Source organism: Brienomyrus brachyistius, chromosome 12, assembly GCF_023856365.1.
Source record: "Brienomyrus brachyistius isolate T26 chromosome 12, BBRACH_0.4, whole genome shotgun sequence".
NCBI lineage: Eukaryota > Metazoa > Chordata > Actinopteri > Osteoglossiformes > Mormyridae > Brienomyrus > Brienomyrus brachyistius.
In genome coordinates, this window is record NC_064544.1 from 4,979,029 (window position 1) to 5,005,271 (window position 26,243).

The 26,243-nt window shown below is 53.0% G+C and overlaps 1 protein-coding gene across 1 annotated transcript in view; it reads right to left on the reverse strand.

The window, feature by feature from the left end:
• The window catches only part of LOC125704457 (rap guanine nucleotide exchange factor 2-like), a 48,851-nt gene extending 23,377 nt beyond the window's left edge, over window positions 1-25,474 (reverse strand). The window contains 6 exon segments of the mRNA XM_048970016.1: window positions 4,846-5,031; window positions 5,601-5,676; window positions 9,717-9,800; window positions 13,251-13,307; window positions 14,982-15,052; window positions 25,324-25,474. Coding sequence (XP_048825973.1) covers window positions 4,846-5,031; window positions 5,601-5,676; window positions 9,717-9,800; window positions 13,251-13,307; window positions 14,982-15,052; window positions 25,324-25,428 — 579 coding nt within the window. The 5' untranslated portion in view covers window positions 25,429-25,474.
• Between the last annotated feature and the right edge of the window lie 769 nt (window positions 25,475-26,243).

Consider the following 26,243-nt stretch of genomic DNA (forward strand, 5'->3'; position numbering starts at 1 on the left):
TGAATCACTGGGGGGGTCCCCGTACTTACAGGATTCCTGTCTTGCTGGCCCAGGACTCCATGGCTGGCAGTGTCAGCTAATGGTTTCATAATGAACCAGTGTATGGTGCGTGCAATTCTAACATCCTGCTTCGTCTCTCTCTCCCTCTCTCTTGCTCTCCCTCTCTTGCGCTCCCTCTCTCCCTGTCCTCCTCGCAGCTGTCTGGCTACGCTCAGCACCTCCAGCAGGGAGGGAGGGGTCCCGCAGCTGTGGGGAGCCAGTGATGGCGGCCGTGGCGTGCGTCAGCCTGGTCCTGCCCCCAGGGTCTGCGCAGACGCACAGTGTGTTACGTTCACGCCGCGCTGCATCCCCACATGCTCCGTAATGGAAGCACTCTGGCTAATCGGCCAGATAAAACTATTGCTGAGATTTTTACATTTTAAAAAAAAAAAGAAAAGAGAGTAAAATGGCTGTCGGCACGTTGACAAGCTCTCTCTCTTTCGCGCTCCCACCTTCTGTCTCTCTCTCTCATGTGTTTTCTCCTTTCTCTCTCTCTCATGCACTGTCTCCTTCTGTCTCTCTCTCTCTCATGCGTTGTCACCTTCTGTCTCTCTCTCTCTCTCTCTCTCTCTGTTCCCTCCTTCTCTCTCTCTGTTTCTCTCATGTGCTCTCCCTTGTTCTCTCTCTCTCTCTCTATCTATCTATCTCCTGGTCTCCCCCCCCCCCCAAATGTAACCTGGGCTCAGGGCTTTGTGGTCGCCCCCCACTCAGCCCGGAACTGAGTACAGTCCCCACCCCGGTTGCCCCCTCCGCACTGTAAACAGTACCCATCCACTGGCCAGTGAGGGGAGGGGGAGGGGTGTGAATAGGGACAGCCCCCCAGCTGCTGAGAGCAGAGAGCAGTCAAAGAAAGCCTACCATCCTGTCACTGCACTTTGGGAGATTGCAGGGTACCATGCGGGGGAGAGGGAATGATCCTCCGCCCCAAACCCTCCCGCTAACATGAGGTCATTAACACGCCTGGTGTTCAGGGGGACCAGGGCTGCCGGCAGTTGGCATAGCAACCAAGGAGAATAGGCTTTTTCTGGCATTATAGGGCCCCATCGCCTGTCATTTTGGGGGGAAAGGAAGATGGGTGTTCCCAGACAGACCCTTCAGGAGTGACTCCCCAAGGCGGCCTCCTGAAGGGGGAGGTGTGCCTTGTCTGGGCTGACAGTATGCAGCTCTATGCTCGCTGATGTCATGGGGGCGCGGGGGTGCCTTAAGCTACAGCCACCCACCTGCAATGTGCCTGCACTCTGGCCAAAGCCCCCGGCCCCCTCATCAATCACGGGCAGCCGCTGTGGTGCGATGGCTTCATTGAGCGAATCTCTTGGCCTTTTAACCCACGGCCAATCGTGGCACGGTCAAGCATCCGGGCCGGGTGGCGGGGTTGGAGGCCAGGGAGTGGAGTGAGAGGGAGGGCCAAGAGGATGGAGGAGGGCCAGCATGGGGATGCCCCTGAGGACGCTAGCATGTGCCAAAGAGCATGCAAAAAGCCCGTCAAACAAGTCAAGAGGGTTTGGGACTGGACATCATTCCGGACGTCATTCCAACATGGAAATATGTACACGGATCAGCTGATGCCGCCACACCAATACGGAGATGAACACACCATGTGATGCTGCACAGACCGGGGCAGGCGCTGCTCGACCCGGGAACAGCAGCCACGTTCCCACCACTAAATTAGGTAGGCAAAGCAAAGCACTGCGTCATGCTGACAAACAGCCAATCTGACAGGCCGCGTGAACATCACTGCAGATTGGGCCCTTCAGATGGACGGTGAAGGGTGCAGTGCCCAGCTCACTGGGGGTTACAGTTCTCATCTCGTGTCCAGAAGGTCGTGGGTTTACATCCCAAATCCACGCCCTTGAGCGAGACCCTTGTCCCCAGTAGCTGGCTGAGCTTGCCTTAATGACCCCAAGCTCTCATTATTTCATACAGGCTGCAGCTTCTAGGTCAAGCGTCACCATTTGCTCAAGCCGCTGTTTCCTACCAGTGACAAAGTAATCACATTCAGGCTTTGTCTGCCCTACAAAAGCCATCTATGCATAACAGTGTTTTTATTTGTTGAGGATAAAAGAGATGTGGCAAGCCTGTAACCCCCACGAGATGATCACCCTTACTCTTAATGACCTGCCAGGCTGCCTGACACCAGGCACTGCTGAGCCTCATTCATTAAGCAGACACTTCTGAATCAATCCCAAATAATTCCCTCAGCATAATTTACAATATACCAGCAATATGGATACATGGATGGATGGACTGCAGCCGGTCACTCATGTCCCTCCATACAGTAATTGTACCCTCAGCTGCTCTTTGCATCCCAGTGAGGTCAGGAATTCCACATCAGTAACAGCCAAACTCCTGTTTGCGCAGTTATCCCGCCTTCGTGCTGGTGGTGAAAATTCCCACGCTAATCACGGAAGGCCAGGGGGCAAACCGAGGGGCTGGTGAACTTCCTACCCAAGCTGGCCGACGGGAAAGGGGACTTCCTCATGTGCTTTGGGGGCTGGCAGCTCAGCTCAGAAACAGGCGAGGCAGCGGAGATGGGGAAGGAAACGAGGAGAAAAGCAAAACAAAGGTGCGTGGGCAGGGCTGCGAGAAGAGCCGAGGGGGCGTGGCTGCGAGAAGAGCCGAGGGGGCGTGGCTGCGAGAAGAGCCGAGGGGGCGTGGCTGCGAGAAGAGCCGAGGGGGCGTGGCTGCGAGAAGAGCCGAGGGGGCGTGGCTGTGAGGGGGCAGGGCTGCGAGAAGCACCGAGGGGGCGGGGCTGTGAGAAGAGCCAGGGGGCAGGGCTGCGAGGGGGCGGGGCTGCAAGGGGGCGGGGCTGCGAGGGGGCAGGGCTGCGAGGGGTGGGGCTGCGAGGGGGCGGGGCTGCGAGGGGGCGGGGCTGCGAGGGGGCGGGGCTGCAAGAAGAGCCAAGGGGGCAGGCCTGCGAGAAGAGCCACATGAGTGTACAGTGCCCAAACGGCAGTGCTGCATTTCAGAAAACTTGGATAAAACTAACAGCTGGCTTGGAGGATTCCTGAGAGACGGCTGGCATGGAGCACGGAGCCGGAACTCCACCAGCAGGCGAAAGAAAGCAGAACAGACCAGGCCCGGCAGCAGCCCGAAGGGGCTCGAGGGCAGTGCCTGCAGACCCACTGCGCTCTCCATCGACACGGTTATGAAGCAGCGCTGCGCTTCAATCAGGCTTCATTCGGACTTCTGTGGAACAGGTGCAGTGCGCCGCAAAACTATCACGTTACAGCCCCCACGAACTCCGTGGGGGGAGGCACAGGCCATACACTCATTCCCACGGGCTGACACTCATCAGAATTAAATGGAGACTTAATGAGGGGGTCTTAAATCGGGGGTAACAAGCCCTGTAAACATTCAGTTATGAGTAAGATCCCCTCAATTAGACGGATCTTCAATACACCAGGAAACAAGGTCATAATTACAGCGAGTGCTTTAGTTATTATTAATGATACCATAGGGTCCTCTGTTTATCCTGTACAAGACTTGTCGTTTTATTGCTATGGGAAATATCCATTACTCAGACTGTTTAAAGTGTGTAATAATGCTAATAAAATAAAGTTAATAACCTCTGCGCCTTTACTGATGTGATAAACAAGAGGAGGATAGACACAAGAAATGAGAGATACAAATAGAGCGAGAAAGATGGAAATGTGGAGAGAGAGAGAGAAAGACAGTAACAGAGAGAGAGCGAAAGAGTAAAAGAGTAAAAGAGAGAAACAGACTAAGAGAGAGAGAGAGAAACAGTCACAGAGAGAGAGAGTAAAACAGAGTAAAAGAGAGAAACAGACTAACATAGAGAGAGAGAGGGAGAGAGAGAGAAACACAGAGTAACAGAGATAATCAAAGTAAAAAGAGAGAGAGACGCAGAGTAAGGCAGGGAGAGAGACAAACAGAGTTTTGACAGTTTCGCAGACGTCGATGTGGCACGGAGGACGGACACCACACGATTCTAATAACTAAAGTGACAAGGGGATCTGTGGGAAGCGAGTCACACAAGCTGAAGTTACAGAAGAAACACCTGAATTTGCATCACAATTATCATGCAGTAAATAAAGAAAAAGCATCTTTTAATGTGGAACAGATTTGGAGAAAATCCTTTGAATGTGACTAAATGAAATATGGAAAAGACCCAGGGTATCTCAGAAGGGATTATTCCGGCAACTGTCCCATGCCTCCCTGGCGGCTTGGCTTCGAGGAGTCACTGACTGCTGAGGGACAGACCCACCCAAACAGCGGTCGTCCGTAAATATAGAGGAACCGGTAGCCGGGCTGCACCTGTGCTCAGTTAGGCATCCCCCTGCCTGCAGACGGCAATGTGCACCTTTGCATGTGCGTAGGATCGGCTGCTATGGAGCATGAGAAAGTCCAGCATTTTCTGCTCCAGAGAAATTTCACATAATTCCACGGATTTTCCGTGTCAAAAGGGGTCTCTGCTTGGATGCGTAAAGGGATGAATGTGGGGCAACAATTGCAGAGCTGTCAGACACCAGCGAGGGGGGGGCCCTGGGGATCACCTCCAATTGAGACACACATGCTGGCTGTTATTAACTTGAGGGAGAGTCAGACGCACCGGAAACGCCTGAGCATGCAGACACGCTTGGAACCAGCAATCAGTCAGTTTCCCCTCCTGGAGACCAGACTGCACTGAACTGGACACATTCACCAATTAACACCGAGAATTCTCCCTAATTACAGCCTCATGCCTTTAGGACAACAGAGAGGTGAGGTAAAGAAAAGCAGGCCTTTCCCTGGCAGAGGGCGGCCTCTCACCGCGCGGTACGCCAGAGGCAGAGGGCGGCCTCTCACCGTGTGATACCCGCGAGGCAGTGGGGGCTTCCCCGCGGGCTGGGCCTTCCCCATGGGGTATGGTTCCACCGTGTCCATGATCGTCTGCCGCTCTCCTTTCTGGTTAATCTTCCGGAATCTTCTGCGAGACTGTCGGTAGGACGCCTGCCGCTGGAAGTACTCTTCATTTTCATCCATGTAGTCAATCTAAATGGGACAGAGAGGTGAGTGAGAGGGCAGGCCTCACCATGGGCCCCCGCAGCCTGACCCAGAGTGAGATGTAAACAAAGAGCACACCGCTGAGACCAATCATGGGGTCGCTCAGACGGCCTGCCCCCAGAGCACTGGGGGCCCTGTTACAGCAGGCCTGTCCAGGGACAAACCTGAGCTCTCAGCCTCTCCTTTACACTCCCCTTGCACCACAGCATCTCTCCCCTGAACCCTCTGCTGCTATGGCAACTGCCGGAGATCCCGAAATAGTCTGTGGTGTGATCAGCATCTAGCAGGCAGAACATGCCTGTACACCGGAGCCATCTTTCCGTTGGTCACGAGGACAGAGATGGGGAGTCAGAGGCTCAACACATGCACGCTAGCGGTAGGTTCAGGGCAAATACCAGCTGCCTGAGGCTCGAAACAGTGAGCAAATGAGAACACGAACCTTAACAACCACCCCCCCCACCCCCCCATGCGCCCCGAGGCCTGCTGACAGCACCGGGGCTATGTTTACTCCCCCACCACCTGGCCAAATGGGGGCAGAGCAGGGCAGAGGGACTCACCACGATCATCTCGGAAGGTTCCAGGACGATGCACTCGCACCCACGCCTGAGGCTGCCTGCGGAACGCTTTCCGAAGCTGGGGAGAGAAGGGAGAGGAAAGCAGGGAGTCAGATGGAGGAGGCCTTGTGGGGAGGTGCTGAAAGTAACACCCCCGAGACGAGCTGCAATTGACCTTCAGAGTAAAAATACCCAGCGCAGAGTGACATCAAAGCCCGGGCTGTGATTAAAGCACGCACACGCGCCGAAATAGCATGGCGAGGAATCGCCACACCCAGGCAGAGCGGAGTGTGACTCGGAAGCATCTGCACCCCTCTGCCTCCGGCTCGCCACGCGGGATCGAGTTAGGCGCCCCCCTGCCTCCGGCTCGCCACGCGGGATCGAGTTAGGCGCCCCCCTGCCTCCGGCTCGCCACGCGGGATCGAGTTAGGCGCTCCCCTGCCTCCGGCTCGCCACGCGGGATCGAGTTAGGCGCTCCCCTGCCTCCGGCTCGCCACGCGGGATCGAGTTAGGCGCTCCCCTGCCTCCGGCTCGCCACGCGGGATCGAGTTAGGCGCTCCCCTGCCTCCGGCTCGCCACGCGGGATCGAGTTATGCGCTCCCCTGCCTCCGGCTCGCCACGCGGGATCGAGTTAGGCGCTCCCCTGCCTCCGGCTCGCCACGCGGGATCGAGTTAGGCGCTCCCCTGCCTCCGGCTCGCCACGCGGGATCGAGTTAGGCGCTCCCCTGCCTCCGGCTCGCCACGCGGGATCGAGTTAGGCGCTCCCCTGCCTCCGGCTCGCCACGCGGGATCGAGTTAGGCGCTCCCCTGCCTCCGGCTCGCCACGCGGGATCGAGTTAGGCGCTCCCCTGCCTCCGGCTCGCCACGCGGGATCGAGTTAGGCGCTCCCCTGCCTCCGGCTCGCCACGCGGGATCGAGTTAGGCGCTCCCCTGCCTCCGGCTCGCCACGCGGGATCGAGTTAGGCGCTCCCCTGCCTCCGGCTCGCCACGCGGGATCGAGTTAGGCGCTCCCCTGCCTCCGGCTCGCCACGCGGGATCGAGTTAGGCGCTCCCCTGCCTCCGGCTCGCCACGCGGGATCGAGTTAGGCGCTCCCCTGAAAGGCCACGGGGAAGATTCCGTCTAATTACAGCGCTAAAGTAGGACGGGCTGCTGCTGATTAACATGCCATCCCCATCCCACTGTGGTTCTTCATTATCACTCTTTATTCGTGTTTGCCGTGGGGGGGGGGTGTGTAAAACCTGTGCAGAGCCAAACCCTAAGGCGTGCCTTTATGCGTACCGAATCCACACGCCCGGTGTACAAACACTAGGAATACTGTGCGCAGTTAGACTGTACAGTAGCTGATCAAAATATCTCCCTGGGGCGTAGTTGAATGATCAGCCCATTAATTTATATTCCACACCGAGACGTTTACAGCGTTTAGAAGTAATAAAAACCAGAGCAGGAGGGAACCTGTAATCTCCGGGCGGCCTGCTGGGCTCATTACCGTCACGCTCACCGTCTGCCTTTCCACACGGACATGGGGGCGGCGACTGGGTGCTGCGGTGAGGCCGGGGACGAGTGACGGCCCCCAGCCCGGTCAGGAAAAAGCCGAGGAGGGTACAGGTTTCAGACGGACACCAGAGAGGACCTCCATGACGGGTGGGAGAAAATGTAGTATATGGTACAAAAAGGGCCAGGCGAGAGCAGCTGGGAGAAGATCCCTGCCCATGATCCCTACCCCCCGCAGAGGGCCCAGGGCTCGCTCCCCACCCAGTGTCACCACCCCCAGCAGCGGAAGGGGGGTGCAGCGCTTCGGCCAAACGTTGCGGCAAACGACCCCCCCACCGCTTTCCATGTGTTACCGGCAGATAAACACTAAGTATCCCAAGCAAGCGGGTCATTCAGCACCAGCATGGCCAAACCCGGGCGATGCTGATCAGAACCAGCGCGCTACGAGAGAGTCCGGATGGCACACAGCGGCACGCTCACCTCCAAGTCCTCGGTGTGCCGGAGGGGGGCTGTCCGTACCGGCGATCCGTGTGACCGCGTTCACCCCTCCCCTGCCTGGATCCCCGTCCTGCACTCTGTCCCTCTGCCCGAGGAGGAATGCAGGCAGCATTCCCGGGAACGGCCCACTTCCTGATGCATACAGTGACCCGCCCCCGTGTCCCCCTCCCCACGCTGCCCCTGCATTCCAGAGGGTGACCGGCGAGGCCCTGGCCCAAGAAGCACAACCACCGAGAGCCGCTTACGTTCGACATGCCGTTTAGGCGCATAAATACAAGTGCAAAAGTTCGCTGCTCTCACAAAGGGCAGCTTACCTGAAAGGGCAGTGCAAACTGGCTGGGGGGGGGGTCGCTATGGACATGACCTAATCCCCGCCCTCAGGAAACCTCCAAAAGCATAAGCAGAGTTTAGGACCTGGCATAGTGAGAATCAGCATTAGTCCCCAGCTCTGAGCTGGTCACTAGGTCACTGGTGCCGGTAGGGTTTTTGGTTTACACCGGAACAACCAGATTGGACAAAAAGATGGGAACTTTCCTCGGCCGTCCGCATGGCTTTCACGACGGCAAGCGCTTGCATTTCCGCACTCAATCACCGCGCTATTTTTACAGACGACAGTCTGCCCTCCTTCAATTACACGGCTGGCTTTTTAAATAGCACCAAGCTCTCTCCTATTCTTCATTCAATTACCAGCAGCATTATCCTTCCTGAATCTAATATGCAGCTGATTTATGGGAGGGGGGGTGCGATATCGAGGTGGTCTCCCCATCCGCCGCGAACATGCCAGCTCCGCTTTGAAACCCAACCCTCCCATATCTGCACGCTCCAGTTAATCCCATTGTGGCCTCTTAACCACCCCCCCCCCCCCCCAACCCCCAGACTGTCACTGCTGATTTTTAACCCGTTATGCTATGGCGGCTGGTAAATCGGCGGGGGCTGCCTCCAGACCACAGAGGGCAAATGTCCTTCAACTCGACCCGCCCCTGAGTAAGAATGCGGAGGATGCTGAAAACAATGGCGTCTGCGCTCGGTCTTCCCCTTGCCGTCGTGCCAGATCGCCAACATCCACACCGCATCCTCCCCTGCCTTTTCCCCGCCACCGCCGCCGCAATCGTGCCCGACCCTGGTCAATACTCGGAAGCGACCCGGCTGGGATCATGTAGGGTCACCCTGCGGTCGACCGTGTTGGATAAACCCTCCCCGTCGATGAAGCCATTTTCAGGAAACACCATGAGGGCGGAAGAAGACCTTAAAGTACGGAAAGCCGTCAGGACAAAATAAAGAGTGTTTCCTGTTTTCCGTCCAGTCCCATTAATATACACACAGCTGCTGCCGGCTGACGTTCTGTAAGTGTTAACTGTGCGTGTGGCAAGAGTGGTTTAAACTGTCTGGCTTGTTCTTCACTAACACCTCAACATTATGAATTTTATTATCTCCAATAAATTGTTTGCAGTTTTTTCCATTTTGGTGCAAATATAGCGAACAGCTTGTTTTTTTAACCAGCCCACCCCCCGCCCCCCTATCCCTCAATGCTAAAACTTCCTCAAAGAATAACTGGACGTAGGACTCGACTTAAAAATTATGAATCCATGAAATGCATCTTTAACAGTACAGGTGAGATGCGGCAGACGTCAGGCGCAGTGGCTTGGCGATCGGCCAGAGTGCCTGATGCTCGTGAGCTCCCGCGTGTCGCCTTGACGCTGAAGCGCAGAGCGGCAGGAAGGCGGAGGAGCGCAGAGAGAGGCCTGCCTTTTGGGAGAGCGGCATCTGCCGGGGATGGCATCGCCTCACCCGCCTCACCTCCCAACGGGGGTTTCGGGAAACGCCAGAAACGAAACGCACTCGCGTCGCCCTCGGGACAGGACACGCCCAGGGCGTCCGCCGATCTGCACGAAAGCCAGGAGCGAACCCAACACCGCCTCATTCCCAGAAGCTGCTACGCTCAGGCCTGGTAGCTGCTTTGCCTATTTCTGCTTCCAAAAAAAAAATCAATGCTGGCTACCAAGCGAATTACATTTCAGTGCTTAGCGCTGGATTATTGGGCTCTGCAGCTGATTAACATGCAATAATTTACATGCAGCTCTCAGCACAAATGGACACTATAGTGACGTTTCCGGCGGCTGATTACCTACCTGCTCCTCGGTAAAAACATGGATTCTTTGATGAACACAGAGCCGGACAGGAGGATATACCAGCAGGTGCCGATGTTATCAGGGCTGGAAAAAAAACGGTAAAAAAGACGAAAAGGGATGTTAAACACATTAACATGAGGAGTGTCATGGGGAACATATTATAAAAGTACAGAGCAAAAGGGCTAGACGAGAAGATACTATCTCCACGGGATCAGTAAAGCATCACTGTTCTGTTCTGTTCTTTTCTGTTCCATTCCGTTCTGTTCTATTCTGCTCCATTCCGTTCTGTTGTAATTTTAACAGTTACTGGGGAAAAAGAGAAATAAGGTGACTATCACTGAGCTCAAATCAGCTAATTACTAATAGTCGTCATCAACATGGAAGACGGACTCAGATCTGTGCATTCTGACTCGGCTCTGATTGCTTTTACAGGGTTACTGCTGTATCTGTATCTGTCAGGGGCATCGCGTGCGAGGCTAAGCCAGCAGCAGGCCAAGGGAATGCCACTTCGCCACCATGCTAACGAGGCGTGCCCACGTCAGGCTCCGCCACCGCCCTGCTGCCCCAGCTACATCTCCTCTCCTCTCCATATGAGCCGGAGAGGCTGAAATATTAATCATACAGTGGAGGTGTGAAGGGGGGGGGGGGGGGTTGAGTGCAGGGAAAATTGGAATGCTGACATGTTACTGATCCAGGTCATCTGAGTCCCGATACCCTTAAAAATTCTTTATCCTATCCTGAGCCGGGGGACAGAACAGGCACCGGTCAGCACGGCACACCGGGGGCAGGGCAGCACTGAAGGAACACAGACAGATTCCTGAGATTCCTGTAAACTGGTCAGTTCACAGGGAGGACAGCGGGCTGACACTGCTTAGGGGAGTTTACTTCCGCCTGGGGCTGCCCAAATGTACTACAAAGGTCATCGAGCATGAACCAGTAAGAGCGAGGACCAGCGAGGACCAGCGAGAGCGAGGACCAGCGAGGACGAGGACCGGCGAGGACCGGCGAGGACCGGCGAGGACCGGCGAGGACCAGCGAGACCGAGGACCAGCGAGACCGAGGACCAGCGAGACCGAGGACCAGCGAGAGCGAGGACCAGCGAGACCGAGGACCAGCGAGACCGAGGACCAGCGAGACCGAGGACCAGCGAGACTCCCTGCCAAGACACACCCCTGCTCTAAACTGCCCTCACTCCGTCTCCCTCCCTCCTGCACGCGCCTCCTTCTCGCCCCTCCCTGCGTACGCTGGGGACAGCCAGGCCACATTATGAAGCTCCTGGGTGGGGGGGGGGGGGGGGGGGGGCAATCACACTTAAACACAGGCCTTAAACGCACAGGGAACCCATCAGCATTTCCTCCGTGTCATGGAGAGTAACCAGCCGGCCTCCTTCCCAACTCCATTACCTCGCATTATGTAGAGCAGGTGCACGGGGAAGCACAGAAACCAGGCCAGATAAAAAGCTAGAGTACAACTGGACGGCACCTGACTGCATAAATAATGCAGGAACACTAATTAAAGGCTAAAAAGGGAGGAATCTGCGAAGGGCCCTCAGTGACGCCGGTAATGGCTGGATCGCTCCCACGTCTCTCTATATGATGTCCATCATCAGACATGTGGGGGCGAGTTGCACCGGGACGTCACAGTACATGGAAACGCCGTCCTGGAGCTTCAGGAGCACGAAGGCAGCCATGCAGAAACAGCGAAACCGATCCCACTCCCAAAGGACTCTCCACACTGCCTCAGTGCTAAAAGGCCCTAAATGCCAGTTAGGGTCCAGAGCTGAGCAGGCGGTTTTGGAACAGATGGGACGGCAGAGCAGCCCCTGATCCAGCCCCCCTCCCCAAAAAATAAAACGATAAGAGGTTCTTCCACTTAATTTTGCTAAAATTATGCTACTTCGTTTTTCCATTTGCATAGGTACATAGGAATTCTTTTGTTTTCACACATCTTGCTCTGCTACGAGAAAGATGGGTGAGAGTGAATCACGGGGTCCGAGTTCAGCATCAGCCATTTTCCCAGCGCTACATCTTTGGGGTTAAGGGCCGTGTAGGATGGGGGGGGGCCAGGCAGGTAGGAGGAGACACGAGTCCTTCCTTGCAGAGCCAGACCGCGTTCATAACTGCTTCTGGTGCACACTAACAAACACGACCAGCAATAACAGCTCCCCACCCCCCAGACTCAGAGCAGCATAGGGTGCTGCCATTTTGCCCCAGGACTGTCGGGGGAGGGCGGGGGGGTGAGATCTGTAGGAATGAGGAATGGCCCCCTCCGCATTCCTTTTGTTGCGGCGGCTAAAGCAGATCAACAGATTCTCGCCAGGCCCCAAACGGTCACGCATTCGCACATTGCAGGAAGGACAAAGAGCAGGCAGGCGGTCCATTATCAACAGTACCGGGCTTAATTGCTCTGAACATAAAGAGCAGCTAAACGACCTGTGCCATTGTAAGGCGGCGCTAAACGAAGCATCGCGGGGACAGTGACCAGCGTGCTTTTGTTTACAGATCCAGTAACTGTCAAAACTCCCGACATAAAAGCGAACTGCACAAGGGGCACGCCCATAAACATGCACGCCTTAATACACGTGACCCCTCTCCCCTGCGGCTATTCAGCAGCTGAAGCTCATATATCATTTATGGCCAGCTGTGACAAAGCAGAGGATATGCGATGGTGAGACCAGCTGTCAATCATAAGGCGGGGCATAATACAGGCGCCGCTCATTGGTCCGTCCTTTCAGCGGAGGTCACAGACCCTTTACGCTGCCTAGCGATAATTTTATTTTACTATCTCCAGCTTCTTTGCCAGGAAAAAGATGGATTGATCTGCCTGCTGATTAAAATACAATGGTGGTGTGAAATTGACAGAAGCATTGCTCCCCCCACTCCGCCCCATTCAGACGGGCCCCCTTACGCCGGCAAAGGGATGTCTCGGGCAGAACAAAGACAGGACGGGAGGGGGTCAGTTGGTCCTGGAGGGGTAGGGTGGGGTAGAGGTTTGTTATAATAAGGGCACATCGAAACAGGCACTTCTGCTGCGACACAAACTAACATTTCCAGATCTTTTTCCACAAGCACACGACGACATTTCACACCGGGGAAAGCAGCGATGAGGGCTGGGCAGAGAATAAACACAGAAAGCTAAAGTGCTCCGTCCACACATCAATCATGTCTGGATCAGCTGTGAGCCAAAGATACTGCGATTGAATATTCAGTCTCTCGCTCTCTCACAGGGATTTAAGAGCAGGCGTGCAAGCCTGCCGTGCATCTCCACTTCAAAGACCAGCAGTACGAATCATCCTTACACGGATTAATCTGCTATGCAAATACCTGCCAACAGCACTGATTTCATCATCGATATAGGATGTTTTGAGGTCGTACTGGCTTCACCGAAGCAGCTCATGGTAACTGTGAGGATGCACAGCTATCTAATGCACGTAGGTGACTCCTGCACGTTTTGGTCAGCGCTGGACTGCAGACACTGCAACACCACAGGCGCCGGTGACAGGAGAACGGAGGAAAAGTCCAGTCAAATACTTACTAGTAGAGGAGTTCGTTGGCTTCGTGTCTTTCGTAGCGCACCGTCTGACACATAAGCCTATGGAGGAACGACAGGCTGCGTTAGTGAAGATCCAGCACATGACGCAGGCAACAAAACAGAACAGCTAAGATGATTTAAACGGGTGCAGGAGCTACAGGAGATTAGCAGGAGGTCACTGCTCCAAGACACACAGCTTATCCATGTGGCATTTTCTTACGAAATCCACCAAAATCTATTAACTGGAAAACAGTTCCAATTGCCGTTGTGCATGTAATCAGCTGTTCCTGCTTCACAGAGATCACTGAAATGGTAAACAGAGCGAAAATCACATACCATTAAAAACAAGCGCGCAGAGAGCAAGCATCAGAACAGACAGACAGTCTGAGCCTCCAGGACAGCGTGTCTGAAGCCGCCACTGTCCCCTAGACGAGATTCTTACATAATCGAGTGGAAAGTAAAGCCTCTGAAAGGTCAAGCGTGGGAATGTTCCGGACCCGCAGGTCATGTGATCCCATGCCTTCCTAGACTGTGATCCATATGCATTTGCATGCGGCGCGCTGGGAACGACTGCAGAACAAACAGTCGGCAGAGCCCGGCCAGCTGTGCAACTACCTCAGGGACGCAGCAGTGACACTGTGGGGCGTTCCCACATATAATTACAGTAACTTTCTCAACGTTATCCCAACTGATCTCAGTTCAGCTCCGCCTGCTTCAAGGGGAACCACTCCCTCCATAGCCCCATGCATGCCACTGCTAGCTCAAGAGTTCTTTAGTGCCCCCTGGGGGTCAGTATCAGGAGCACCACCGAACCAAGCTCCTCGATCTGCTCGGGTGGAGGTGCCGCCGATCTGGGCACTTCCTGTGGTGAACTCCTGCCTGCGCCAGGTCAATCTTCCGAGAAACCGCGACCCGTGCTCTGAATTCCAGCGCCCTAGTGGGAGAGCCCCGGGGCAGGGCTGGTGTCGCTCTGCCAACAGGTCTCCTCTCCGTGGCCCCAGGCTCCTGTGCAGGCACCCCCAGGGCGCCAGGCGGGGCCAGAACCCGTCTGTGCACACTGCCCAGAGAGAACGTCAACGCTGGGCGCAGAGTGGAGACAGAGTGGCCTAATTCCACGTTTTACGGGACTTTACGGTGCCAGAGGCCATTATCCTGAAGTGGGTGAAAACAACATGGTTGGGAAAAGCGGTGAACCAATCACAGCTCCCTCCCACATCTCATGCCAGAACATCCCACCAAGGGTTCCCTTGTCCTTGCCATCTTCTAGCTCTGGTTCTGTACTTGGAACCATCTAGGCTGGGGCTGACACCACTTTGCGTGATTGGTCAAACGCCAGGACACCGGTGCTCAGCATAAAAGGTCTATGTGGCTCCGTTTACGTCTCAAGAACACAAGAGTTCCAGCCAGTGCAACTACCAAGCCATCGCTCCAGAACAGGAATTGCTTCACCTTTCCAGTCTTACAGGCCATAATTAGGCTAAATATGAGTCTGACATTATGAAGAAAAAAAAAAAAACAAGTACCCAGCTTACGGCCAGTTTGGGTTCCTGATTTTGACGGAATGACCAATCTAGGCCAGTGGTTCTTTGCTTTCACTTGGCATGATGGCAGAAAATCCTAATTACGCAACAAAGCCCATGAAGTCAGCAAGTAAAGTGGAACCAAGCCTTGGACAAGGGAAGTTGACAGCGATGAATGGAGATAGCTGCAGCAGGCAGGACGCTGGGCTCTTACCTCAGCTGGTGCTCCCGGAGGTTGGACAGAGCCTCCATTCCATGGAGATACGAATACACAACTTCCAAGTCCTGAAAAACAGCAAAGACACTGCTTTTAGAAGACATCTCACCACCAGAATGACATTTTCTAAACCAGTGTTTCCCAGCCCAGTCCTCGGGGGACCCCCCCCCCCCGACAGTCCGCATTTTTGCTCCCTCCTTGCTTCCATCCAGACAGCCCATAATTACAGCGGCGTTGTGAAGCAACTCCACAAATTGACAACAAACTCAGGAGAGAAGCCACCAAACTAGGAGACAAACAGGCAGATTTTAGAGCAGAAGCGTAGAGACTAATTCTGCGGCAATAACTGGTGTCTACGCTGTGGCCGGCGGAGGAAAACAGCCAAACACATTGAAGGACAGAGGCATCCTCTCACTGTTTCAGAAGAGCATCCCCACGGGTGGATGAAGGCCTAACTAGGGGTGGGTAATCCTACCATGATCTTCCTGTCACAATCGCAACCCTCCATCTAAATCGTGGTCTCCTTTTCCAATTTTGAAACGTACTGTCAACAATATTCTCAAACAAGTCTAAGAACATGTCTATTAGCACCATTTAAAATGACTGCATTAAAGACATTTTTTTTCAGAATGGTCGTTAAACTTCATTTTAAACAAGTTGTAAGGTACCAGTTTAGCCACTTGTAAATGGTAGTAACTCATTAATATAAAGAAAACTGTCTATTAATTTTAAACAAGTTACAATTTACAAAGTGCTACAACCTAATTAATAACCAGATTATAAACCATTCATAAACCCTTTATATGGGTAACCTTATTGCAAAGTAGCACCAGTTGTAATAACCCGTCAGTAGATAACAGCAATTAAATAATACAGATCTGTCATCTACTCAGGTCTGATGCTGAGTCCTTCCTTGGCAACAGCTGCTCCTCCGCCATGCCGACAACATTGGATTGTTTCTCAAATACGCCACACAAGAGACCCTGTGACAGAGGCACGCGAGATGAAGTCGGGCCACCTTGTAGGGCGTCATTCCGTTGGTTTGAGAATGTAGTACCGATCCGCGTTATTACTGGCCATTGAAGTTTTAAGTGAAGTTTGGAAACATTAGTGGCAGCACTTAAAAGGTCACGACCTCTACGATTCGCATGAAAAGTAGATTGTTGACATCTTCCAAGATCAATCACGATATAAAACCGTCAGATCGCCCGCCACTACGTCTGTCTTCAGAGCAGATGCCCTCCGGCTCCAAGGACGGGCTCTGGCCCCGCCCACGAGCCCCCGCACCCTCTGCCACACTCTGGCGGAACAGAGGCACGTTTTACTCCGAGAATGCTTTGAGGAAACATGCGAGAGCAGATTTAACGTCACATCAGTTTTTTATTACACCACTAAAATATTTTTTATTGTAACCCTCCTACCTAGTAGGAGTCTCTACAGAAATGAAGGTGATTTGTGTGTCACTTTAAGACCAAATGAAACGTACCGATCGCCACGCTTTCCCTGTGCCAAACGAGGAGGTTGTCTGCAGTCAGGCCGCACTCAGGACGCGGTCTGTCCCTGGCATAGAGTGGGAGAACTGCGGCACGGATTAGAGCTCAACCCAGGCTGTGTGGGCGTGGCTTAAGGAGAGCGGGGCAGCGGGCTTTATTGCGAAAAATGGGCCGTGTGCAAACTCCCTCCCATTCTCCCTCTGCCACTTACTGGTGCACATTAGACAGATGTTTAACGGGGATGAGAGAAGAATGAACCAGAGGGGGTCAAGAAAAAAGCTTCTTTTTCAATTATTTTCTAAGCCTTCATATCGTCATTCACCTGAAGCACACTGGCAAACTGCAGCTTCCGAAAGAGGCCTGCATGTGCCCCAGTGCTATCAGGCCACACAGATTTCTATTATGCCCAGGACACACACAGAGCTTCCCGAACGCATTAAAAACGGAACTCTCATTATCCCACCTACAGCGTTGCTCCGCACTCCATACGCTGACCTGCACTGCCTCCTGCTGTCAGCATTTAGTACTTCCAGCTGAGCATCACTCATTCACAGGCGCAGCAGGCCCATAGCTGTGAGCTCTGTCTAAACCCCGACACTATGACGGCTGAGACACTCCGGGATGTCAGGGCGAGCCCATCCAGCAACTAGGGGGCAGCGAATGCTGGGGACATAGGATTCTTTAAGGAGTTGGGCAGCTCAGCCAAGTCTGGAGGATTGGACACGGGGTCCAGCTGCAGCCGCGGGATCAGGGAGCAGCACGGACTGTCCCGGAAAACCGGACACGACCGATTGGTTCAATGCATGGCATCATTCACTGCCCATTTGCACGCACGCATTTGTAACTGTATTCTGTATTTGTCTGCCTTACATCCACTTCTCAGCGTGTCATGTTTCACTGTCTTGCCTATTTACATTGTATTCTCACAGTTTTTTTTCACACTGCGACCAACAAAGACAGAAATGCCATCTGAACGTGACCCAAGGATCATGCAGCTGAAGATACCAAAGACACGCTGACTTGGACAGCACTAGCTAAGTATTCCCATATGGAGAAGACTGGCTGACCCAGATCACTCTCCTGTCCATTACTGTGAGTGATGAACGTTCCCGTCTTAACTAAGGCCAACAGTAATGGCCAATTCTTCGGTAACTGGCAACTCCCTCAACTGACCACTAGGTGTCTCATAGATCCACTCCACATTCACAGAGGCAGCCCTTAAACGAGGGTCTTGGCAGCAGCAACTTTCCAGCCACAGACTCGGCCTGATGCTGCCAACATTACGTAAACCAGAAGTACCCCCCCCCCCCCCCCAACGTGGGAGCAGCTCTGCGTTCAGCATGGAAGGAATGTTTGGGACCCTCATTCTTCTTGTGAAAAGTGGGGGTTACACTGTAACAGCACCGCGTCTGCGATTCAACTCACCCGATGAGGGACGGCGGTGCTGGCAAAGGGGGTCAGAGGATTCGGAGAATACCACCCCCACCAGATGATGCAAACTCATTCCTTCCCTGGATTCACGGTGGTCCCGGGGGTTAGGGTGGCTCAAAATCAGAGCATATTCCCGGCACTCGCGGTGGAAAGGAGAGCGTTGACTGAATGACGTCTGCTCGAGTGCCACAAGGAATCCACGACACCCACCGAGCGAGAACATCTGACGGCTCTGCTCAGAGTCAGGAGGACAGACATAAGAGTGAGATTCTCATGAGGGAAGGAGCCACTGGGGCTGCCTGCGAGGAAGTCAGGGTCCGGGCCTTCTGGCTGTGACCTTACAAACTGACAGACCTACGCTGTCATAACCAGCACACTCCGGAAGGTCACCGGTTCAAATCTCGGTGGCAAAGTAATGTCTCTACTGGATCCCTGAGCATGAGCCTTAACCCCCAACTGCACCAAGGACTGGCTGACCCTGCTTTCTCTAATGTACATCAGCTTGGATAAAAGTGGCTGCTAAGTCAGTTAATGTAACGTAAGGACTCCTCATCCGAAGGCACTGTGAGAATCAGCCCGGGACTCCTTAGAGAGCTCACACCGTTTGCCCAGAGCCAAATCACACGGAAAACCTGGACGCGAAAGAGAAACATCGCGAAGCCATTTCTCTGTGCGAGTCAGCAAGGAAAAATGAGAAGACCACAGTCGTATACCCGAGTCAAACCAGCGGCTGTGTGCTCCCGTTGACTCAGGCAGAGGCCGTAAATGCAGCCAGCGTATTACAGCCAGGGAAATTAGAGGTCTCATGAAACAAAGTAGGCTTACAAGGCCTCTGCTTGCGGCTTTTCCCGAGTTTATGTGGAGGGAGGAGCCACATTTTTGACTCTATCCACAACTGCTTGACAGACTGATTTGTTAATATGTATCGGCGCAGGACAGTTTACCATTAACCCATTGGGGGCTGTTTCACTTAAGTGACAGTTTGGGTTGTGCTTTTCCACCAGTCAAGGAGCTTCAGTTCCCGATGAGCTCCTGCAGGTGGCAGTACCGCCCACGACTTCAAGGGTTACTGGGGGGCAGAGCATGATGGGTCACAAGCTTCTACTGTTGATGGGGCAATCAGGTGAGGAACATGGATTGGGAACGTGGCATGAGGAGCTGCGGAGGACCGGAGCTCCTCCGAGGGCTGGAATATACCCCCCCCCCCCACATCAGTCTACAAACAAGAACGATAAGAAGGAAAAGCTTCAATGCCAGCGACACACAAACATAAACGCGGGTTACTGGTAGCAGGATCACATTAACATGCTTTTCCATTTACAGAGCCCACGCATGAAAGCATCATTTAAAACAGCATAGCTTTATTGAGCCAGCCCTGTCCAGTGCAGTTCCCACACGCTAAACACGCCCTAGAGCGTCACACAGACCCTTTACCCTCGGAGAGAACGCTTTCACATGACCGCTTTAGTCCTTATTTACACAGTCATTAGCTTTTCCCAAGCTGAGCTCTGACGCTTAACAAGGATGATGTCTGGGCTAGCGGGGCCGGAAAACGGGCTGACCCACGCCAAGTGGAACACGACCAGACCCTGATTTGGGCCCCGGGGTGTCCAGTGGTGGCGTTTACCCACATTCATTTCACATGGGGCCCCTGAGGTTTGGGCTCCTCCCCCTGCTGGTCACAAATAGTCACTACACTAAATCAATGCATGCCAGGGTTTAGGGTATTCGGAAGCAGCATGTTCTGCTAACCAGCTAGCTAGCTATGCTCACTAGATAACGTTCACATTATACACAAACCATGAAGTGATCTTATCCCAGCAGTGTCACAAGAAACAAACTCAAAGATAGGAAGTCTATGACAGAACATTTACCTAAGCTGACCAGTTTCTTCACCCCAAACAATGAGATACCTGATAAGAATGAAGTAGACTGATCGCAAACACCGACTGCAGGTCACATGTACCGGCCATTTCAGCTGCCAAGATGCAGCTTGGCTGGGTGGAACACGCCACTGGGCGGGGTCACTATCTACCCGCCACTGTCACACCCCCACACGGCCAGCTCCCGGGGGTGCCCGCCTCCAGGAGGGCGTGGCCTCTGGACGCGACCACCTGCCACTAACGTTTGCACAGGGGAGAGAGGGTTCAGCCACGTGGTCCGGGCACGGGGCGATTTTCCTGAAGTCAGGCTCATCTGCAAGCGAAATAGCTCTGCAGATCAAAAAGGTCAAACAAGCCCTTTAATTAGGACAAAGGCTCCAACATCCCTTTAATTACTGACAATCAGAACGAGTCTCCCTAATACATTATACTGTCAGAGATATTTACCCCGCTCCTTGTGTGGCCTTCAGGGGACACGTGTGCTGCGTTTCCACACTCGGCAAAGATAACAGGACACGCGGCAGCAGGTTCACACGCACCGCAACAGGGCATGCAGAATCACACGGCCCCCGCAGAGATCCGGGGCTCATGTTCCTAAAACGCCGGGCAGGGCCACCTCTGGGGCGACACGCTCGCTCTACTGGGACACTGGCGTGGAAATTTTAGCTGATACCAATAAATTTGTGTCTTACATTATTGATAACTGTTCTTCAGTGAAACTGATGGCAGTGGTGATACTACTTAAGGACAAAGGGAATGTGCGTAGCGACCACAACATGTAACGCAGGCAGTGAGACGCCAGCAGAGCAGCGCTGACTTGGGAGATCGTAGCGAGGTTCTAAGTGACGAATGAGCCGCCGAAATCCCTCGTCCTCCACCGTGGAAAATGGCCGACTGTCCAATGTGACCATCTCCATTATTTTACTAGTTATGTCTTTAGCTCTGGTGCTGCTGACACTGAAAATTGACTAAATATTGGCCAGCAATATCGTCCAAGCATGATGCATTGGACCGGTACTGATAACTTAACTGATACGTTACGCATCTCCAGCTCAGTATTTGATCGTTGGAGCCAAATAAGTGTCTGAGGTTGACCGGAGCAGAACACCATCAGGCCGCCTCGGAGCGCAGCAGGCTGGGAGTCACATGGTGAGCGACATTCATGGGTGAGGAATTTCTGTGCAGATTAGATGCAATGACCAGCTCCAGCACTTACAGAGTCATCTACTTATGTGGGGACGAAGTTCAGCACCCTTCAGGTATAGCCCGTGCAGTCTGTCGGGCACAGGGGCGTGTGCCAGGCGCTGAGGGCAGGTTCACATGTGTGTGTCCTCGGAGGGTATTTTTAACCCGGTGTCCAGTCAGGAGCACTTAGCAGAGCACTGGTATATCAAAGGCTTCTCCAAGGTCACAGAACAGCCTATGGGGGCTTCAGCTGTGCTTCGGGGGGGGGGGGGGGGGGGGGGGGGGTGGCAGCTGGCCAAAAAAGTCTTTTTAAAATGGGGGAAGAAATGCATAAACTTAAGGCCTCAATGTGCAGCACTGTGCACTCACACTGTTCTCTGTGGCGGGGGCAGGTTCCCCCCATCCAGAATGTCCTCTGAGAGGCTCGACACCCCCATAACACACACTGGGATAGGCAGTTAAAAGCAGGGTGGATGAATTTAATTTTCATTTAAATAGGAGCGTTAATACAAAGCACTTGTCACCGTCCGCAGGTCTCCAGCCCGCCCGCCCCCTCCCCGGTGGCAGTTCCCCCTCCTAAGTGACCGTGATAACTGCTAAAATCTGCTTCAGCAAGCTTGTCTCCCTCCTGGCCCATTCAGCGACCGCCCGTCTACATTAGCGTGGCTACACGCCGACCGGCCGCGACGCGGCCATCCGGCCGGAACGTCTCCCCCCGGCCCCCATGTTCACGGGCATGGAGCGTGAACCGTGCGCCTGGCAGGGGAAACGGGAAAAAAAGAAAAAAAAAAATCAGGCCGACGCCCACAGAGGCCAACTGGCAGGCCCCAGCTAGAGGGCGCCAGACTCACCCTGCTTACAAAGCTGGGATTGTTTCCACTCCATCACACATGGTGCGGCAGCATAAATGTGCAGCTGTCACAGATTAAAGGGTTAAGAAAAGAAACCAGCAAGCGAGCAGCTCTATTTACACGGTAAAATATAAATGCGCACAGATCTCCACAATGAGCGGTCTGTGGAAAACCTGCAGAGCCGATCTGCCGGCCCTCATGACAGGGGCAGGGCACAGAAGGTTCACCGGTGACTGCAGCAACACAGGAGGACCCCACCCAGGGCCTATGGAGAACCACATTAATAAGACCCAAACGACTGTAGTGAGTCTGGGTCTATTTAGAGGGGCAGTTTGGTGGAGGGGCGATGGGGAGACCCCGAGGAGGGGGCTTTCCTGGGCGTGTGACGAGCGTCTCTCTTTGTGCTGGAGAGGCTTTAGCTATTTTCTGCTCTTAAAAAGACCCTCGCCCCCATTCTGTGTTTTGCTAAAATTTCCTGCTCTGGAACATTTGCATATTGATGGCCTGGTATCAGGAACTGCACTCCAAGCGCCGTATTTCACAGAAAGAGCCGAAGCAGCTCATGCTTCCTGCCCGATCCCACTGGCATAAGCAATTCCGTTAATGAACGTGCCATGTGACCACGGTAACGGGGGCCGTCCGCCAGTGTGACCACTCGGCCGCTGCATGGCGTCTCATCACTGCCACGTGGTGAGGCTTTCGCAGGAAGTGTGGGATGGAGTCAGTGGTCCCTACATGCCCAAAGCTATGATTACACCAGAAAGTAAAGGGAGGGGATCGTTTCCAGAGCAAATGCAAGTCCAGCCACCCCCAAAGTGCCCCCCTCCTGTGATGAGAGCAGCTCAAGTAACAATGCAAAGCAAAAAAAAAAATATATATATGTTTTTCCTTTTTAGATATGCGAATTTAACAAAAACATTAAAACACACGTACGCCGTTATTAGAATGCCCTCAGTGTTAAAGGATACAGCGCAGACATTCCTGTCTCTCAGTGTCGCTCCTTTCTGCCGAGATGTGGCATCTGTGCTCCGGCTGCGTATGTACAGTATGCCCAGTGTAGTGAAGAAATATTATATTCAATCTCTGTCTTCCAGTAATCATCAGAAAGGTGCAGTGCGGCGTGTGTGGCCATTCTCGGTCCGGCCTGAGTGATGATCTGCTAAAGGTCTGACGGAGGGCCATTATACACACACAACCGCCCCCCACACACACAAAAAAAACTCTGCCCCCACACAGAAGAAATCCCAGAGGAGACGGGAAAGTCCAAGCCCCGCCCTTAACACACAAATCAAGTATGACATGAACCCTTATAATTTGTACAGCAAACTGAATTACCATACAATCCATGACCACTGCCTTTTATCTCCTGATCTACGTAAACCATCAAGCTACTCGTTGGTGCTCCGACCCCAGAACGATGACTAAGTGAGTAAGTTCGGAAGTTCACTTTGAGAAAAAGGACGCTTTTACGTTCAGTGAGATCAGCAGCCGGTAAACCGAGCGGCAGGGCGACGCAGGCGTGGGGGGGGGGGGCAGGGAGGGGGAGCAGGCACCCGGCTGTGCCGCACCTCCACGGCAGTGAGCACGTTCCAGCCAGATGGCGCGATCCGTGCCACATGAAGCGCCCAGCATGACGCCGCGGCCCTCCAGCCACATGGCATTATCCGGCTTTCACAAGGTTCCCCTTTCCCACCCAGGACAGTCTAAACCCTAAAGGAGAACAGCGGGAGGGGCGCCATTATTTGTGAACAATTCTTCAGTGTATCCACTATCGGTTTCAGGGGTCGCTACAGGCACAGATGTGTCTGCTAAGGGCCTGGGCCGCTGAGGGCTCCGAGTTCCTTAAGGCAGGACAGCCGCCATAAATCAAGGAAGGCAAAGGCACGAGTCACTGAGAGCCATCCACTCCGCAAGGCCACAAATGGATGTGTAGGACCACGTTTTTATTCATATTCAACATATTATATTCCATACTGCGGAGGCAATGCCTTGGTGATTTTGGCAGGAACCGAAACACCATATTATGGAGTCTTTTTTGCACATGAATGCAGTAAATGCCAAATGCTACACTGATGACGTCTTTATGTCATCCAGCATATAATCCCTGGACGACCCCCCTGCCTCACGCAGTCACTTTTTAAGGGCCTTGCTCAAGGAGATATGGCTGTTCTGCTGAGCACAGGATTCAAACCAGCAACCTTCTGATCACAGGGATAGAGGCTTAACCCAGTGAGCCACACAACACCCAATAAAAAAAAGCCACCTAAAGATTAACTGCAAATTAACCCCCTTATTGTCAGACGTGCAGAGACATGGGGAAGGACAGTGTGTCGTTGTTCATGCACTGCGTGATTGTGCCTTCATCGTCACAGCACTCTGCATGACAGAACACTGAGCAGATCACTATATCTTTAAAGTTATCTAAAGTATATACATAAAAATATTGAAGAAAACAAACAGCCTCCCGACAAGCACAGCAGACAAGCTGACTCACAGATAAACCTCTACAGTCTGGCATTTTCACCCCGTCTCACGGCACATAAACACATCAAAAGAACAACGTGTAATTACGTTGTATTAATCCGTTACTTTTACCAGCTCAGCAGAAGCTGACAAGCCCCGTAACCCTGACAGCCAGCGTCACACAGGCTTAAAGCTCATGTTCCAGTGCGAGTCTGCCGGCCTGTTCTTGCAGGAATCCAAGTCTAGCTGGCTGGGTTCTGAAAGGCAGGTCTGGGGATGCAGAGACAAAAGCTTCTGTCCCCAAAGGACCGGCCCTGGTCGCCGGGGGGGAAATGACAAAGTTTACTGTCAGTACGATCTGCTCATCCTTTCAGTCTCACAAAGAGACAGAAAACATCTGGTTGCCGTCTTTCGCGGCAAAGCCGACAGTGTTAAACTATTTAGCAGGCAAGTACAAAGCCATCAAAGAGTAAAACCCTACCCACTCCACACACACTGTAATTCTACCCTGAGAAAGAAGCTTTTTATTTTTAAATAAAAAAGGGGCACAACCAGCAGGTGGCGCACTGGTCAACGTCATCGAAAGCACTGGTAAGCAGCGATGTGAGCAAACGTGTTTAAGAAACACTTCTTTACCTTTTTTAACCTTTATACTAACGTTGGAAGTTCTTCAAGAAAAACAGTAAATTCAATGAGATGTTTCATTCAGATGAATTCTACTGGATGGAGCAGAACCTCGACCTGGAGATGGGTGCCATTACAAGAGGAAACTTCTACTATATAAAGACAAGGGAGGGGGCACTACATGAGCCCCATGCAACCCGGAGATCTCATTACCGATGGCCATGACGCCGTTTGTATAACGCCAGAGCGATGACGCAGTCTTGCTGAATCAAAGCCTTCAGCTCCCTGTACAAAGCGTGCAATACCGATCACTACCTTAAGTTCACTTGCTCAGCTGACCTTTTCAATTGAGAGACATATTTCACATATGAACAAAAGAAAAATAAAAATTAAAAAAAATCACACTTACAGGCAGGGAGCGGGGCTCCAGGACTTTTCTCTTGGGACAGCAAGCTTCAGAATGTGAGCCTATTGTTAAGCCACTGCACCAAATCTTTTGTTCCGTTGCCCCCATGAAAGCAGCACCTAGCAGGCCGAGAATGTCATTTCCCTAAAAGCTGCTGGTCTGTACTTCCTGGAGAAGGGAGCATTACCATCAATCAGGTCAGTACCCGTCACACGTCCCGATATCTCATGCTAGCTCAGCCCTTCTTGTCACAACAGCAAAAAAAAAAAAAAGTCTCTGAAAAGAAAATTTCATGTTACCAGCATAGAGAATGCAAGCACAACACACACGGCCTTTAAATAATTGAGGTGCTCTCACTGCAAAGAAACATTTGATGCATTATCCAGTGATATAAAGTGCTGAATCACGTGGATTTTCTCATGGGTTCATTTAAAATAAGAAAAACACAAATGCAGATTTTACTGATGCATTTTATTCCAAATCTGAAAATTATAGGCTATCGGAATAACCAAATGGGCGTCACATGACCTTACATCCTCTGAAACGGGGCAGCTTTCAAAGTGTACAAAAGGACACCTTGGCGAACTGGATTTGGGATTATTTACACCGAGCAATCCGCTCTGAAAAGCATGTGCAGGGATCGATGCGCAGAACCCCTTGAAAGACGGAGGGTGGTGCATTGTCAGGAGGCCGCAGGGCGGAATCGCGCTGACGCTACCCTCCTTTGTTAACCTAATGAGCCCCCGGCCAAACACACCCACCCAAATCAATGTGGGGGCCCATCAGGGGCACCCAGAAGACCATTATGAAACCTCCCGGATCAGCATTACTGTCTGTAATGTCTTAAGAGGGAGTCCACCTGCACTCCATTACGCGGCTCCACTGCCTCACGTCAAGCTCCAGGCACGTCGACCTCCTTCAAA